The sequence below is a fragment of the Nipponia nippon genome, unplaced genomic scaffold (assembly GCF_047370975.1).
Source record: "Nipponia nippon isolate SJK-2023a ecotype South Korea unplaced genomic scaffold, ASM4737097v1 scaffold_6, whole genome shotgun sequence".
Lineage (NCBI taxonomy): Eukaryota > Metazoa > Chordata > Aves > Pelecaniformes > Threskiornithidae > Nipponia > Nipponia nippon.
The window spans coordinates 36,728,235-36,746,802 of NW_028262380.1; the positions used below are offsets into that span (position 1 = coordinate 36,728,235).

An 18,568-nucleotide genomic window follows, 5' to 3' on the forward strand; every position below is an offset into this window, starting at 1 on the left:
TGAAGCATCTGTCAAAACAGACAAACGTGGCTGAGGCAGGCCATCATTTTGTGGGTTTTTTTTGTGCTGTTTTGTTTTGGTTTTTTAAAGAACAAGCACATTGCAACCGGAGGCATCAGCTGCCTAACCTTGTTCATAGCTGTGTGTTCAAGAAGGTATCCCATTTGCGTCAAAAAAAGACAGTGTCCAAGCGGCGTGGGTGGAAGAGCCAGCCAGACGACGCTGTGTGCTCCCGGGTCTCCCATTACGCAGAGCGACTGGAGGCAGGAGGACCAGGGGAACCTGTTATGCAGGAGCCAGAGTTACAAAAGGACCGGTCCATAGCAAAACACGCAGGAAATGTGGAAATCATCCATGAGATCCACCAGAGCTGCTGTCAGCTGCTGCTGTCTTCAACGGGGCGTTACGAGTTAGGTGATGGGAGCAACCTGGCCCAATGTCATGGCTGTGAGCAGGAGGTTGGACCAGAGACCTCTGCAGGTCCCTTCCCACTCAAATTACCTTATGATCCCACAAATATCTGTTTGCAGACGGTAATGCAGAGAAGATAAGGCTGCAGGTCCACAGCAATCTACCCCCATCTCTCTTTTCCTCCCCCCTCACCCCAGATTAAGTTTTTGCCTTTGAGCTGGCTCACTGTGGGCTCCTGTGTTGGAGCAAAAGGGAGAGCAAAGGCTGAGAGACCTTCATGGTGCTCACCCACACCAGCTCAAACCACTGTGGCAGTGCAGATACAGAGGGAAGTTCAGTTCCTGCTAAAAACTGTAAGGAGGGACTATATTCCTGTAGTCAAGCATCGGCAAATGGACCCATGCCTTCCTCAGCCAAGAGGAAGCAGAAACAAAAAAGGCAAGTTAGGGACAACACTGGTAAAGATTGACTCAAGCACTTTCCATATCTACCCTATTAGGTCCCAACGGATAGTTTCTCAACCCTGTTGTTCCCACGCTGTTCAGCACCATGCCTTGCCTTAACCATCTCATGTTTTTAAGGGTAAAAATCATGCCACTTACAAAACACGTGGCCTGACTTCAAAGCAAAATAGCACCATATCCATTCCAAGATTCAACTTGTGAAGGCTCAGCCCCAGCTAGCACCGAATGCAGCCAGTGACACTTCTGGAGCCCTCAGGAGAGATAAGACGTCTCCGAGGAAGGTGGAGATTGTAGAACCAGCTGCAGCAGAGCCAACAGAAGAACGATGATGCTGCGAGCAGTGGGGTGGCACGCAGGCTGGGAAGGGACAGGCTGTTACCGACACTTCATCAGGCTGGTGTGCTCCTGGCACAAAGCCACTATTGGAAAGGAAGACAAGAGCTTGCATGCTGGCGCAAGCTTTTAAGCAGAGAGATAGCATTGAGAAAAGGTCAGTTACGGATAAAGGTAAAAGCCACGCTTGCTAAGCTCACAGAAAAAGAAATCCAAGAGGTAGGAAGCGAAAAGTCCAGAGGAATTCACTGCAACAGCTCAGTTTGTAAAGGAGGGTTACAGCATCCCAACGCTGCAGTGTAGTCTAGGTAAGCCTGAGCTAGCTTTCATGTAGGGACTGAAGTCACTTATTGCAGCCACTCAACACAGGCTGCCTGAGCCGCAAGGGGAGTTAGCCACTGCTGAAAGCTGTAATTATTGCTGGAGTTGAAGAACACAAGCCATACCTGAGCTGTCTAGCTCAAAACTAGCTCATATACATTTATGTTCAGCTGCAACACATGCAGGAAAAATCAAGGATCCTAACAATGAATCAAAGCTTGGTCATCTTGCAAAAGCGCCGAGACCTTGGTTTCGGGAAGGGAAAAGAAAACCCCACAAGATGCCACTTCCCTTTCCACCCTCGCTTTTCTAGGATGAGAGTAGGTCACTTCCCCAGAGAGAAGAGAACCGGACAGTACTGACATGTGCTTCAGTCGAAGATGCAGTGTTGCCTTGAGGCACAAATCTCATCTTTCCTTACCATAATTAGCAAAGAACAAGCCTGCAAGAAGTCAAATACAATACTAAAACCTATAGGTAACATCACGCAACAATCATTATCTTGCAGTTTAGTGAAAGAAACACCATATAAACCACCGCAGGCTCCAGTTTCCTTCTGCAACACCCCATGCAATCACTGCTAGTGTTTTCATGGCATATACCGAGGGTGCAAGACCACAGACTGGGACAGTATGACATGCCTCTTCTTAAGTTTACTGACCTGACGGGCCCTGTGCTCATTTTCTGAATGAACAACCAGCGCAAATAAAGTAAGGATAGCCATTTATGAAGTATTACGTGTTTATGGCTCCAGATTCAAGCCAAACGCATACCTAAGTATCTGTGACTGCAAACTCACCATAGCTCTACTAAAGCTTTCGAAAGACTTATGCATGCAACTCATTCATGAAGCAGGCTGAGAGGTGCCACAAGACGTAATTACTACAGCCCAAGCGGTGAGAAAACAGGTAAAGCAAATCCAGGCAGGTTTTGAGCAAGAATTCTTTGCCCGGTTGCCTATTTACAGATTACCTCTCATTCACAAGTAACCTTGTATGTGAGTATAATTATCTAGGGGTTTGCACTGTGAGAGCAGCTACGGACTTCAGCCCCAGGTCAGCGCAGCAGTGCCCAGAGCAACGTCGACCTGACAGAGCCACCACGTTCTCTGCCCCGAAGCACTTGTGCTGTCAAACACAAGACAAGAAGCAATGTTTAGACCAAGCTTTCCAGCAGGCAGCCCTCGAAGTGCCAGCCATCACTGTACACGGCTAGGCGGGTTGCCCCACAAGTTACCACTGCAGGTGTCCTCGAAGCGGGGAGAAGAAGGGGGAAAGGTGCAGAGCAAGCACTGAGGTTCAGGGTAGCTGTCACAGATCAGGAATTGGGAACTACGAGAAGGGAAGGTTTGATGAAGTCTGCAGCACAAGGGTAAGGGAGCACAAGCTTCAGCTGCACAGGTACCTGCACACTCAGGTGTCAAATGCTGGGCTTGGTGAGGTCAGTGGTTTTCAACTTGGGGTCTGCAGAACCCCAAATGATCTGTGAACTCCTTTCCAAAAGGTCTACAGAAAGGTAAAAGTGAAAATCGACAGTTATATTTGCTGACTTTCCAGTGGAAAGTCAGCAATCTGCAAACTAAAGAAAGCTGAGGACCGTTACACTGGTGGGTTACTGCTCACTGGGACAGGAGGCAATGTAAATGATTCAAAGCAATGGAAAATCCTGAGGAATTGAAAATGGGTGCATAAGCCACTCAGCAAAAGCGTTCACCAGCATGGAAACAAAAAAAAAAATTGAAATAGCAGGTCCCAGTTGTTCAACATTTTCCTAGCTAGTGGGAAAAAAGTTCTGTCAAAATTATTTCCTTTTTACCCCCATCACTCATCACAAAAATCAACTCTGAAGCTCACTTTTCTTCCATCTCACAAGATGATTGGTGTCTAGTGGCTCCCAACAGACAGGATATGTTTTGTCCTCTGTCTCAACACAAACATTGAGGAGATTGGAAAGACAGCACTGGGATTAATTTAAGTAACCACTGAAACCTGAAGCCCAACAATTATCCGAGCAGAAAAATTAAAACAACTAATGCACTGGCATACAGATAAATCTGCTTTCCCTCTTTAAGATCAAATATGTCACTGAATGAGACTAGCTATTGACAGAGAAAAGCAGAACCATGACAGATGTAGTGATTCTGACACTAAAACATTTTACAGCTATACTGCGCTTGAAAGGCAGCCAAGAAGCAAGTCCCTACAGACCTTCCAACAGCTAGTTGGCATTGGCTTCACCAAGGAGCTTTAGCTGCACACCTCTAACAAAGACAAACTAACAATCACAAAATACCTTGGAAACAAAAGTACTTGAATTAATAAGAAATCTATAAACTAAAGGCTAGAACTAAAGGCTAGAAACTGCCATAGACGAAAAATGACAAAATGATAGCCACTAATCCCTGCCCAAGGAAAGGAACCAGAATGATTGCAGGTCAAGTTGCCTACTTTTTGTGACTTCATCTTTATTGACAAAGTATTAATTAAGATTTCCTCTTCATACTTTTATTGAAGAAGTATTAATTAGGGCTTCCTCTTCGTAATTTTCCTGAAGGCATCTACAGACCCTGGATGAACTCTGCTGCGGTTTATTTTTCAGAGTACTGTATACATCAAAAATAAAAGTGTGAAGAATACCAGTCCTGATTTTGCAAGCTTAACTATCAAAGGGCTCCCTGCTTAGAGGCAGACAATCCACTCTGGAATTAACCACATAGCTTAACTCCTCAGGTCAATCTCTTAAGAACTGTCAGGCAAATACAAGAACATACAACATGCCTATATTTAAAAATGGGAGCCCTCCCACCAAAGTCAGACTTGATTTGCTATGAGCACATGTGGGCATCTGTGTCTTGTTGAATCAAGACCACCCAAGGTAATGGGAAACTTCTGTTTGTACAGCACTTAAAACATAATATACACCCTCACACACGTATCTATATGAAGGAATTCAAAATTTCTCCGAGAAACGCTGCAAAGCTTCACAGCCCTATGAGTCCTATGCTCTTCCTTCCCCACCTCGCAGGCACCTCCCAGTCATCTGAAAGATGGAGCTGATACCACGTAGCTAGACCTCCTAAGAAAATGCATTAAGTACTACTAAAGTCTCCACTTTCGATAAAACCGGAGCAGACCTGACATCTATCAGACTTGCTTCCCTACCACATGAAACACTACATCCAAGATCATCTGTTCATATCACTAAAAACTTGGCCAGCCTCCCTTCTCTTTTGGTCTCCCACTCCTCCCAGATGTTCGTATTCCTAAAGGAGGCTTCTCTAGAAGGGTGACGTCTGGTCTGAAGATGCCTGTTTGAAAAATATACTTGTTTCTAGAGCATCTAAGATTGCAGAGACTGAAAGTTATTATCTTCCTGCTCCCTATTTATGCATTGTTTACCCCTTCATGACTATTCTCCGCAGCTTCTCACAAAAGTAATGTTTTCCTCTTTAATTGCATAGGATTTTTCAGTCAGTAACACCAAGAAAGTATGTCTTTTTAACCAAAAGGATAATTGTGACAAATTATCAATGATGGCAGGAAAGCTCACACCCCAAAGCCTTTTTCAGCCCCACTCAGAAACAATGATTGAGTGTGCCCCTTTAAATTCTCTTTTCTCAAATTAAACTAGGGAGAAAATTCACACCCTTTTATTTAACAACTGCTCCTGCTAATAGTGTCTAGTATGTTAGATACTGTCTTTGCTTTAAAATAGACCTTAAAATCCTGTTTTTCAACTGGTTAAACCACCTTGTGAACATGCGACTAATTAGGACATCCTTACAGCCCAGGTGAGTTGCTGACTTCTCACAGCCGGACCAGGGCCAAACACAACGTGACGCCAGGCACCTGAGAACCTCCATTCGGGCTCGTCTGATCACCCACAACCTGCTCCTCCTATGACTTAAACAGCCATATAAACACCAAGTATGTGACCATCCACCAGGACCTCCTTCTTCTGCTCTCCTTCCTAGTGCTGTGGACGTTTCACCCTCTCTTTGGGCTCTCAATATTGCCCACGGTAGCCTGGACCGTCCCGCTGGACAGGGACCATTTGCAAGGGCTCCCGCTAGCAGGCAAGCTGAGCAGATGGAAACCTTCTGCGCAGGTGCTGACCTACTTTGGCTTCAGAAGCTAGAGCATCTCGACAGCACCCTCAGATTAAGCAAGGTGCAATGGGTCTCTCTGAGCAGAGACGGTGGAGACAAAAGAGGCCCTTCAGGGAAACCCAAAGAAAACACTCAGCTTGCTCTTAATGCCAGCTATTGTTATTTCATCTGTCAATGAAAAGGGAACTTGTCTGGGCACTAACCCTGCAATACGCGCAAGCAGGAGAGCAAACATTTAATGCCGGTCTGCCAGAGGAGGCAAGGGCAGAGTCTGCTCCCACACGGGCTGAGGAGAGGCTGGAAGGCTCGAGGGCAGGTTGAGCACTACTGGCAGCCAAATAACACACCAAGAATCCTTTGATTGAAACACTCCCCCTAAAAGAAAAGAAAAAAAAACAAAACAAAAACCCACCAACCAACCAAACCCCATCCCCAATACAAAAGAAAAAAAAAAACCCAACCACTGAACGCCTGCAAGCATCACAGGGAGCTTACAGGACTTCAGTTACCTCTGTAGAATTTGAACACAATAAATTAACAGGCAGTGATAAATCCCATTTATGTTGGGGTTGATCTCTTTGGGAAGGGACATTGGTAATCAACTGTATGCATTGCTATTGGCACAGCTGCAGGGCTCTACAAGCTCATAGACCCAAGGATACCAGTAAGACAAGGTAAGTAGACACAATATATTTATTAGGCTATTAAGCCTTCCTCACAATGACCTGGAGAAAGGCTGATGCATCCAGAAACCTATCTATTTCTTCCATATTCTTTGCATATAGAAAGATATTCATGGATATCATTACCAAAGTGGAAAATACAACTACAGTCTGTAAGAGTGAATATTAATTTGTCTTTCTTCTTAAGCTAAAAGTTTCACTAGATTTGGTGTAGGCTTTTTTTAAAGGACAAAAAACAATTCCCATTTTTAAAAAAGAAATACTCATTTTATAGCTCCACAATAATACCTAAGACTCTGCTGCCAAATCTCAAATACACTGGCAGCACCCAGCTTCTTCTAACACTGATAATGCATTGCATGTCTTGCAGCTTCAATGTTAAACACGGTCCTTGCAGTCTTGTTCCTTCTTGAGAGCCTCTGAACACCCAGTGAGAGCATACGTTACTGCACACGCACCTTCAAGGCGGCAGATAAGCAGGAGTTACTGGAGCTGCGGTTACTGGAGAGGATGGACACAGCCATACGCTGCCCTGCTACCAGCACGGGGACCGAGCCACTGCTCAGCCGCAGGCCAGCCCCAGGTCTTCCCCTCCCAAAACACACCTTTCTTCCCCTTCTGCTGGCACCAGAAGGAGGAATCAGCCTCCCCTGCAGCCAGCCTAGTCCTGCTGGCCACTGCACTTTAGGCCATGTTATTGGGAAAGGCACTGGGACTTGTCACCTTCCAAGAGTCCCTCTCCACTCTTCCAGTGGGATTCCCTGTACCAGGGCCAGCAATGGGCCCTTCAGCATCCTCGCTCTCCTCTGAAGGCAAGCATGAGCTAGCATATGTACCTTCTGAAGCACTTACAGCTAGCAAAAACTGCTTTAAAACTAAAACTTCATGAAGGTACCCAAACCGTGCTCTTCAGGTAGAAACATTTTTCACTGTCACAGTGTATAGATTTTGTAAAGAACCACATTTGGAGTAGTTTCCTAGAGTTTAAGTGAATTGGCTTGCCTTTCTAAAAGGGCAATCTTTGATACACCCGCATATCCCTTCGTTGATCATCTGATAGTGGAATTCAATGTTAAGCTGAAAGGCTGCTGTATTTTACTCAGAATTCTGTTGCTTTGGTGTCTCATCCCGTCCCCCCACAGAAGAAGAACAACAAAGTCTCATATTGCATGGGTTAGAAGTATATCCAGCTCCAGAAAACACTCTACAGAAGTCATTATACTGTGCATATTTAAGTGCACAGTATAGTAACTTTCTTTCATAAGAAAACAAAAAATAGGCTTAATAAGTGGCTACGGCAATATTACACTATTGCTTTTCTGCTACAGAAGAAAAAGCAACCAGAAGAACCACTATTCAGATTCCCTGGGTAGTTATCGACCTTTGAATGCGTGCTCTATTGCTATTGTGGCTCAGAACAGGAGCCCGATTAAAAAAGGAGCCGTGAAGACCTGCTCAAATGTCAACAAGAAAGCACTTTGTTTCGTCAAAATATATGTGTTTGTACATTCTTAACATTCAGATATTTCCCGCCACAGGTCTCAGGTGAAATCCCAGGTCATAAACTGAGGGATCAAGTACACCGGACAGAAGAAAGCATGTTTATGTATTAAGTGAAGGGCTTTTATTCCAAGAACATCATAATATCCTTAAAAACCTTTCCAGATCTGGCCCACCCAGGGAGCAGTTTCGATATTGGAAACTGGAGACTGCAATAACATTCCCAGCAGTCAACATCATTAGAAAATAATCAAAACATTTATGCTTTTGCATTTAAAACAAAGAAACAAAATTTGGAGAGAGCTTGAATGTTCAGAACGCCGTTAAATTTCTGCTACTGCAGAAAATAATTATTAAGAAGTTTCTCCCATCCTCACGTTTCACAGCCAGTTTCTGCAGGGGAAACCACACCATCTGGTTGTAGCTTTTATTTTCTCCAAACACTTCAGCCTTTACTTGACTACCAAGAAAAGAGGAACCTGGCCATCACATTTGCCAAAGCCAAGGGAAGGAGCGATGTTGCTCAGAAGGCAGCTTTGGATGCCAAGAGTCTTGGAGGACGCCCGATCCATCTGGGTTGCATCTTTTCTGCTACTCTCTCTAAATAGATGTCTTGAATGCAGGCAAGAACGTGGTAAAGCTTTGGCATGCCCTACCTGGGAGACAAGCTGTAATTCTCCTGGCCAGCAGAAAGGAGGACAGGTTCACCATCCAGATGAATGGCCTGAGGCAACAGCACCAGAAGAGCTGGGAGACAGCGCCAGCTTCCTTACCATTCCCTTTACAAAGGAGCCAAATCAAAAACCTGCCCCTCAAGCCCAGGGATAGGAGTGTTTTCACGCACGGCTGACCCTGTTATAGGATATAACACCTCTGCACAAACGCACATTTCTCCAGGAATCAAAGCAAACCACTTCAAGCTAAATTTTAAACTGTGGCAACATGCATAGAAGGTCTGAACTTAGTCCACTAAAATCATCACAAATTTGATAAATAAAATATTAAGCAATGTGCCTCTAACTAGCAAATTACAAAGACAGGACAAAGTTGGGAACGCAGTACTGAGTTTTTGTGCTGCCAAACCGTGAAGAGGAATGGGCGGGATGGGGGTGCCTGTGGCTGGTGGCCCTGTGGCCATCCCTTGCCATGGTCTCCAGGCACCCCATCCACCTCAGCCTTTTTAAACCAAAGATGACTATGTACAAAAGAAGAGCAGGACAGATGGAAAGGTGATTTAGCGAGTAGCCCACTGGCACATGATGCTGGCAGCCCAGGAGCCCATTTAAGCGCTGGGAATAACACCTGACAAGGTCTTCATTCATGGGGCACCCACCGTGCCGCTCCCCACCAAAGACAAGGGTCCTTTGAGGACGGAAACAAGGAGCGTTTAAATAAAGACCAGACCCTCATGCACAGACAAAGAGATGGAGAGAGCGGCAGCCCGGGCGCCACTTCCGCTTAGGCAGGGCCCCGCGGCCGAGGGCTGTGCTCGGCCACCGCCGTTCCCTTACAGCATCGCTTCTTTACACAGAGCAGATGCTTAACTTGCAAGGCTGGATGACTTATTTGCCACCGGGAAGGACTCTTTACTATACAATGGTGCTCTTTATGGGGGAAAGGAGGTGGGGAGACAGTACTAGCTGGCCATTAACCTTATAAATCCTTCACCTGGGTTGCACAATGAATACCATGTGTCAGTGTATTTGACTTTGCTTGTTCACGAGAAGCTGCGTGGAATGAAAAAAAGGAAAAGAAATGAAATTAAATCGGTCGTATCTTTCCGTCCTGTGTGGTTTTTATTTTCACAATACATTTTAGATAACCTGTGTTAGTCAAGCAGACCATCCACCGCTTTCTTTAAAGAGCACAAAGCATTTCTGACTCAAAGATTTCACTACCAAAATGTGAGCACAAACCACATACTGAGAAATCAGGCACGTTATATGCAGTCCACACTCATTTAGCTCTTGCCTTTCTCTCCCCAGTCTCTAAAAGCTGCTTTTACGAAGTACATTAAAGGCCCAACCCACCACTTCTGAGCACCAAAGTTCTTTGTTCAAAGTTGGAAGTAAATTCACAAGCACCTCAGCCAGGCCATCAGCTTAAGTATCCAAGTTTACCTGCTTTTTTTTTTTTTTTTAAGCTGCAATAACCACCTCAAAGATATAAAAAGTGCTTAGTGGATCTCTAACTGGCTCTAAGTTGGGGTGGGAGAGAAGGAGAAAAAAAAAAATCGTAGTTTATATCCCCTGAAGTTCCCATGCTAATACGACCAGGCATACAAAAGGTGTAGATGAGTGTGCAGTAAACTCCTCCTCGGAGGTTTTGTTACTGTGAAACCTAACGCTCCCTTGCTGAAAAGAAATTTTCATGATATAAAGGAGATAATTGGAAAGAAAAAAGACAATTCACGTTTCATGACTGGCCATAGATGAAAAACATTTAATGTCCAACAGTCTACACTGCACCATAATCATCCACTAATGACTGGAAAACTCACTGTGAAACTTACTGAACCTAAACTGGTGGGGTGTTAATTTAATTTTTGGTGGCAAGAGAGAACGCGGCAGGGAGACAAAAGAAAGGGAGCACTTAGCTCCAGCTCCCAGCGCGGCAAAAAAGGTTCCCCCCCCCCATGCCTGGCCGAGCAGGAACAATGGACAACAGCCTGGCTTCGCCGACTTCGCTGAATTATAACTCCTGCTAGTTAGTTTAATTATTGCACATACATTTCTTGAAAACTCCATTTGAAACATCAGCTTCTAATTGGAGAAATTGCTCTGGGCATGACCGAAGAGTTATAATAAAGTTTGGTCACTTCTTTTCAAGCAATCGTTACAAAAGGGCATGGCCCTTCCACGAAGCGTATGAAAACCTCTCAAAGATGCCCATTGTCCGAGACACAGAAATCAAGTGCAAGAGATACAGGAGGATGTCTCAGCTAGGAACACAAAAGGTGATGAAGACACAAAAATGAGGTGGAACATCCTGCTACACCAGCAGCGCCTCGCATAGAACGAAAGGGGGGAAAAAAATTCAGCTTCCAGGATGACAAATATTACTGGGTGCAAATGGAAGGTGTGTCAAAGACAGAAATCTTATTAAAATAATAACACTCATTAAAGACTTAAGTTGAAAAAGCCTTGCAAAGTTACAAGAAAGCTTCAAATCACTCTTACCAAAGACAATGAATTTCATCACGGGACCTATAGGTTTGCGTAAGGTTTCCTTGACCCTCTAAATCAGCAAATTTAGGTTTGGGGGTTTTGTTTATTCAAAGTCTGCCTATGTTTCCCAAAGCTTCCCCTTTAGCCAACTTAAAAACCTAGATACGCCCACCGATTTCTTAATACCCGAGTAACTCTGATCACTGCAAAACCAGATGCTGAGCAAGCTTTTAGGGCGTAATCATTTAGTTTAAAACTTACTTCTCTGGCAGTTTTCTTAAAGTCACACAAGAAACACTTCATTCCCTGTACCTTCAAACCCTAAGCTGAGGAGCTAAAGTAACTCTCTGATGTGCTTCATATTCCTGCCCTGTTTTTACAATTCAAGAGTTGAATTGTTGAATCTTGAGACACTGGAATCTCACATGGATTTTAATCCATTTACTTTCCGGCTCAGATACACCTGCACCAAGCATACTAGGACTGTCCAGTCCTTGTTAACTATGGATTACACTTTCATGAACTTTTCAGTATCGAGCCAGGGTGACTTAGACATGGAAAGACTATTCAGCAATGAGTCTCCTCCTGGTTTACATTTTACACTCCCAGCAGCACAAAACATGCTGTGCATATTAGAGGTTTAGTATTCCCCCAAGTTATCATCTCCATGGCCATCACAACCCATTACTCATCAGACCAGCCAAGGCTCTGGACAGCAATGAACAAGAAACGTCAGCAACACCACCCGAGGTTTGAAAGTCAGGCTGCAGTCATCATTTCTGGGCCACGTTAGCACTTAGCGATGCAGGTGAAGCGAAGTGTTGTCTAAGGCTCTCCGGTACCTGTGCATGGAGGTCGTGCAGCCGCGAAGAGGAGGCGTTTCTGTCCCTTGCCCCCTGCCAGGCAGCAGTGGGAGGTCGGGACGCTCTCCCCACACCGCTTTGGGGCAGGTAGCTCGTCCTCCAGCTACCCAGTCCCAGCCGGGCCCCAGGGGCAGGTGGGGCAGAAAGCCACCCCCACACTTCTGCAAGCAGCCAGGCAGGCAAGAGAACAGGCATGAACAGAGCCCACGGCCTGCCACGGCATTGCCCGGGTACCCGTGGCCCTGGGGTGCAGAGAAAGACCCTCCCCCAGGTCAGCCCCATGCACCCCCTCACTGGTACGCCCAGCCACAGCAACCCCCCATTCCCGACACAGCACGGGGGCTACCGGCTGGGCCAGGGCAGCAGAAAACAGCAGCTTCACCTTCATCAAAAATACCGTGCCACTTTTTCCCCCTTGACCCCATCAGTTATTTATTAACAGTAGTAAAATATTACTGTTCTGCACCTCCCAACAGGCAGGGTTTCCTCTCAGCCTGAGACACCCACCACTTCTTTTTTAAAAGCTGAAAAGCATGGGAACTTTTTCTTTTTGTCTGTAGGTGTACTGTTCACTGCTTGAATGCTACAAAGTGGAGAATAAAATGTGAGAGAGCTCCTAAATAAGTCACAGCCATTTACGCATTAGGCACCTAATTATGTTGAAAATACAATTACACACATTTAAGCAGATGCTCATGCCCACAGGCCAGGCCCGTTACTTTGACAATTCTTTAACTACCTAACTTTACAGTGAGCGCAAGTTGAATCTACTTAGATACAAGACCTGAATTATCAGCCTGGGTGTGGAAAAAAGGCAGTGAAAAAAAAAATAAAAATCAATTAGTTGCTCCCATCTCATTTAGCGCAGCTAAGGACACCACACAACAGGCAAGACTTCAGCAGGTCCCTGCTCTTCTTTCATAGCCTTTAATCAAATACTGGGAGGCATTCGCTATTTTTTAAGTCAAATGAAAACTTTTGGCTCCAGTCTTTAGTAAATTCGCAGGGAAGATAACCCCCAAGGAATGCATATTATTTACACACCAGTGAGCTTACTTATTAACATGAACTTCTAGCAAAAGTTGTGTTTCCGTAATTTAAAACAGGCGACAAAGACCTGTTTACATTCCTTGTATGGCTTCAGCAACGTCAAGGTCAGAGCGCACCCTTCCACAGCCCTCCCGCGCAGCGGGCTGAGGAATGTCGCCCCATGGGTAGGGTCCGGGGACACCCCAAAAATCAAACCCTGACCCCTACACTCCATCAGGCAATGGTGCCCATTCAAAAGCTCTTCATCCTTGGTCCAACTGGAGCCAAAAAGCCCACAGGAGCTACATGGAGCAGCTAGCGCTAACCGCTGCCCGTATCTCTACGTTTACCACCACACTTTGTTGCCAAAGTAAAGGCATAAGGATTTAACACCTTTGGTGGTTTTCTCCCCTTGTTTGCTGGCCGTGGACAGCAACTCCATCCAAACCTCCGCCACAACGCAAGTCCACTACCCAACTTTTTACCCTCATCTAAATATTGGTGGAATGCAGAAAAACTTTTCTATCACCAGAACAGGATTTACCACCTGTTCTCCAACACTGTTTTGTCATCAGAGGTTCAGAGGAAATTTCACTGTAATGAGGGAAAAAATGTCCATCAGCTCATTTTTAAACAGGCAGCTTGTCCTGAGCTTCTCTCTCAGCATGGAAGAAACGGTAATATTGAAATCAGCCTGATGGGGAAACAACGAGTAACAGAGAGGTGTCTGAAAACTGTGCGAGAGACAGGACTGCCGATGAACAGGAGCGATCAGACTCTGTGTTGCCTATTCCAGAAGGACAGCGACAGCTAAAAACATTCAAAACCAAGATTAATTTTTTAATCAGGAAACTGAGAAACACCAAATATTCATGCTCCATTCTTTGCAGGAACCTTACTCAGCTACTTTTTTTAAGATAAATGCACGGGAGCATCCCGTTTTAAGGATCTGAAAGTCACAGTGAGAGAGAGCATCTCGAACTCCATGAGCTCTTCCAGCTGCCCGCTGCGTAAGACACTGATGATAGAAGTTGTACGCAAGTAAAAGACAGTTTGCCTCACCGCCACCACTGCAGCAGCCGCGGGAAGCAGTGAGACCTTCACAGCGATAAAACAAACCCTCACAATTTGCCTTCTCTCCATAAGAGAAGCTGCGTGTTTCAAGCTGCGAAGGTTCCAAGTTACCTTAAATCCTAAGGAAAACATCAGTTCTGTTGTTCTTCGCAGCTCCCCAATATATACACCAAATAGCCTCAGCTTTATTCCTTAGAGGGAATGAAGGGGTTTGGGGTTTTTTTTCGTGTCGAAATAAGTGCTGCTCTCCATGCTAGGATTTTTTTTGCTTCCTGAAGAAAATTCAGGAAGAGATGCGCTCCTTCCTAGCCCGCACTGCGCACAGGTGGGATTCCCTCGGGGGATCACACCCTAACTCGAACCTTCAGCCCACCACAGCAAGACAGCCTTGCCAGTTACTGCTCCAAAAGCCACCTGCCCTGCACCGCAAAAAAACCGCATTCCCCATCTCCTACTTCTGCTTCTTGCCATGGAAGGCACCTTCACAGCAACACGGGGACACAAGCTCAAGCTACCAAGTAGATCCAACTATAAAGTGAAATACTGGTTTAGCAAGACTAGAAATGCTGAAATTATTATTTTTAATGAACTTCTTAGATTTCTAATGCTAGAAGCTGTTACTTTTAATGAACTGGTTATAACTCTAATTAAAAGCTGGCACTCTTTCTAAGCGTTAGGAGCTATTCCTGAATTGCGTGAAGACCTCAGCGGCCGGGAGGCTGCGGGATCCCCCGGTACGAGAGCGGCCGAGGAGCGAGCCGCAGGAGCCACGGAAGGCGAGCCGGCACTGCACCCGGCGAGGGCGGTATTCCAAAATTTACAATTTACGGCTTTAACCTCGCCCGCTGAAGGAAACGGGGGAAGGCGCCTCTCCAGCCCGACCCCACGGCCGTCGCCGGTAGCTCTCCCGGCCAGCCCCAATGACTCGCAGCGCATCCTCGCCACGCCGCCGGCCCTGTCCCAGCTCACCCGCTTTTGGGGGCGCAGACCCCGCGGCGGGGAGGGCCCCCCTTTCTACCCCCCACCCTCCCGGGCCCCGGCAGCGGGCGCGGGCGCTCCGGGGGCGGCTCGGCGGGGCCGCCGCCGCCAAAGCGCTCGCCCCCGGCCCGGGCCGGAGAGCCCCCCCCGGCCCGCCGGCCCCCGGCGGCACCTACCCAGGCACTTGATGTGGAAGCCGCTGGGGGGCTTGAGGGAGCGGCGGGCCCAGCCCTGCCGCAGCACCTCCAGGTGCTCCTCCTTGCCCTGCACCAGCAGCACCTGCTCGTCGATCCAGCCCAGGAAGAAGGTCTCGGCCACCGCCGCCGTGGCCCGCCGGTCCCAGAAGTGCTGCATGTTCTCCCGCTTGAAGTCCGCGAAGATCTCGTAGCCGATGCGGTGGCGGCCCAGCTCCGCCGCCGGCCCCGCACCGCCACCGCCGCCGCCGCCCCCCGGCCGCCCCCCGGCCGCGGCGCCCAGGACGATGGCGAGGGAGTGCGGGGCGATCTGCAGGCACCGCTCCGCCCTGCGCGGCATGGCCACTCACCGCCCGCCGCCGGGCAGGGGCAGGGGCACGGGCACGGACACGGACACGGGCACGGACATGCCTCCCCGCGGCCGCGCTGCCTCCCGCGGCCGGCCGGCCGCGCTCCCCGCCGCTCCGCCCCCGCCCCGGCGGGGCCCGGCCCGCTCCGCCCCCGGCACTCCCCCCCCGGCACTCCCCCGGCACCGCACGGCGCGGCGCGGTCGGGCACGGCGGCCCGGGCGGGGAGGTTGTCCTCCCGGCGGGGAGGTTGTCCTCCCGGCGGGGAAGCCCGCGCCCCGCCGCCCGCCTCCCTGCCCCTACCGCGGCAGCACCGTCGCCGGGAACGAAGCGAGGCCGCGGCGTGTCCCGGCCGGTGGCGTAGGCTTCCCGGCACCCCCCGGTTTCGGGAGCCCTCACCCTCCCCCGTGTGAAACACAGGGGCATCCCCCAGCCGCTTCCAGATTATCCCAGCAAGGCTCCCGGTCGTTACATCCGTGCTTCTTCCCGTGGTTACGCAGCTGTAGGTAAAACACCTGGTGAGCAGCACTGGCCCCGCTGCGTCCGAACATCCACCACCTCCTTCTTCGCCCGTAGTGATGCTCTGCCGCTTTGTGTCTTAGGGGCACTGACATCTGACAGCGATGGAGCAGGTGCACGGTTCGCTCCTAACTTCCGTGGCTTGTTTCCAGCTTTTTAATATTTCGCCTCCTCTGTGCCCCAGGTCACCAGCTGCCCGTGAGGCTCGGGGGAGAGCTCAGCAAAAATGGGCAAGGTGCGAGCAGAGATGGAGGGGGTCCTTCCCGGCAGAGCCTAGCCTGGGGTGCGTGTCGAGGTGGCCAGTGGCTGCTGAGCTGCAGGCGCTGGCAGCAAGGTGCCAGCTACACTTGTGAGAAGGCGGATTTAGGAACCGCACTCCCATCTTCCGCAGAAACCCTCAAACCCACAGCAAAACTGAGTCTCAATTCCAAAAGCAGGGCTTGGGTTCCTGAATCAGCTGTAGCTGTTGGACGCCTTGGTGCTGTGCAGACCGTGCAGGTGGCTCCAGCGGCACCCTCGCCTCGGCCCAGGGAGCAGCGCACCATGGCACTGGGGAGACAGGCCGCAAAGTGTGGGAATGCATCAGAAAGGCAAAGGACACAAGGAAGAAAACTGCGCCGTAGAGAAGAGAGGCAAGAGCGGAGGCAGAGGAGAGGGGAGTGAGAGGAGACAAGAGGCAGCGGCCACTCTGCCTGGCAGTGGTTTAAGAGCTGCAACTGAGGAGCTGCAGCCACCACGCTCTGTGCTGTGCACAAGCTACGGTGTTTTACCTGTTGCTCCTGAATTCATGCACATCTATGTCCCTTGGCACTTTTGGCCTCCTTAAACTACCACCCGTTCAGTTCTAACTTCATTCAAATCCTGTGGCACTCTCCATCTGGTTTCATCCATTTCCTTCTCCGGGGCACTGTGTAACAGTTGGGCTCCTCTGATATTCCCTCTCCTTACTTTTTGGGTTTCATCCAGTGCTGTCTAGGCACTGTACCAAGGAAGGTCAAATCTACCAGCATCCCAAAGAGTTTTACGAGGAGGCAAGCTGTACAAAACCAACTCTACCAAAGGGGAAATTAGAGGTAAAATGAATTGTCCAGGATCACAGTGAGTCATTCTGAGCCAGGAGCAGAGCCTATCAACGCTGGCTTACAAGTCTCTAACCCCTTCCCAAATATCCAGCACAGCAAGATCTCAAGATGTCCCTTGCCTCAGCCAGCAATAGTTTTGATGGCGCTGCTGCCAATATTTCAAAGGAGCACTTTCACGTTGTCATTCAGCCCTAAACTTTGCAAGAGGACCTCCCGCATCCTCATTGTCCTCCAAGCTGCTTCCCAAAGTTCACCTGAGCCTGTTAAAAGAGCTAGTCTTAGTGTGTTGAAACTACTGTCACGATCTTGTCATACTCGTGTTGTTCTTACCTTGTGCCTTCCTCCTCTCTGCATTATATCAGCCTTTTATCTTGCCCATCAGACTTGCATTTCAGTTCTCCTGGGCAGGGCTCACCTTTGTGTTGCCTTTGTGTGGAGCACATCACGCTGACATCTCAACCGCTGATCAGAGTCACCACATAACTTAAGGGCTTGGATGGGTTTTCAGTCTTTATTCCTACCTGCAAGAACAAAGGAGCCAAATTAAGCCTTTTGAATGTTTTTAGGTTTCTGCCCCAGATACCTACTGAGTGCTTAATGCGGGGCCCCACATTTTGCCTACAGGCCCCAAGTCCCAGGTGCTAGCCAAATCCGTGATCCTTCTACTGCCTCTGGAAAAAGCGCGTGTTCAGTGCAGCGTGCCTAGCAGCCTTCGGTCACGGCGTCGGCGTTGCTCTCTCCATTAGCTGAACTCCTTTTCCTTTCAATACTAATTTCTGAAGCAATTGGTGTGGCGAAACATGCCATGCAGTCGTGTTCCTCCCCTTGCAAGGGATTTGCAGTAACACTTGCGGGCTGTCAACATCTTCCCCATCCCTGGCTTGTTCTCCTGTAAAGGCTAGTCCTCAGCCTGCTAATCCTCTCCCACCCTGCTTTCATCACCTCTTCCCTCGCGCTGCTTCACGCCTCTCCCCTGCGCTGGCAGGCTGGCCCTCCCTCCCTCGCTCCCGCCATCCCCACGCTACCCCTCTCCGCAGCTTGCACTCGTGTAGCGTCACACACAACTGTCGTGGCAAGGTAACAGAAAAGAGTACGCTACAATTCGTCCGAAACACATTGGACGGAGCACAGTGCTTGTGGCACAAATCAAAATAATACACCGTGCGCTGGGGGTTAGGTGCAGTCCCGTAAAAGCCAGCACCAGGATTGCCTGAGCTGGACCTCGAGGCCCCGGTTAAGAGACTCCCCTTGTCTCAAGGAAAAGGCTGTGGGCGACAAGTATGTACTGACTAAACTGTTCATCATTATCCCCCTTTTTTCCCATTTCATTACTGATTCAAACAGGTTTTTTGCTTCAGAATTTTGGGGGGGATTGGTTTATTTTGGTATATTTATGTTGCGTTGCTTGCCGGTTTGGGGTAGAACAGCATCTCCTCCTTTTTCATTCACTCTCACTTCAAGGGACTTCTTCCAAGCAATCAAGATCTATAGCCAG

General features: G+C 48.4%; 1 protein-coding gene across 1 annotated transcript in view; it reads right to left on the reverse strand.

Moving 5' to 3' along the window:
* STOX2 (storkhead box 2) overlaps positions 1-15,520 on the reverse strand; it is a 144,581-nt gene extending 129,061 nt beyond the window's left edge. The window contains exon 1 of the mRNA XM_087737081.1: positions 15,108-15,520. Coding sequence (XP_087593207.1) covers positions 15,108-15,465 — 358 coding nt within the window. The 5' untranslated portion in view covers positions 15,466-15,520. The remainder of the gene's footprint in view (positions 1-15,107) is intronic.
* Between the last annotated feature and the right edge of the window lie 3,048 nt (positions 15,521-18,568).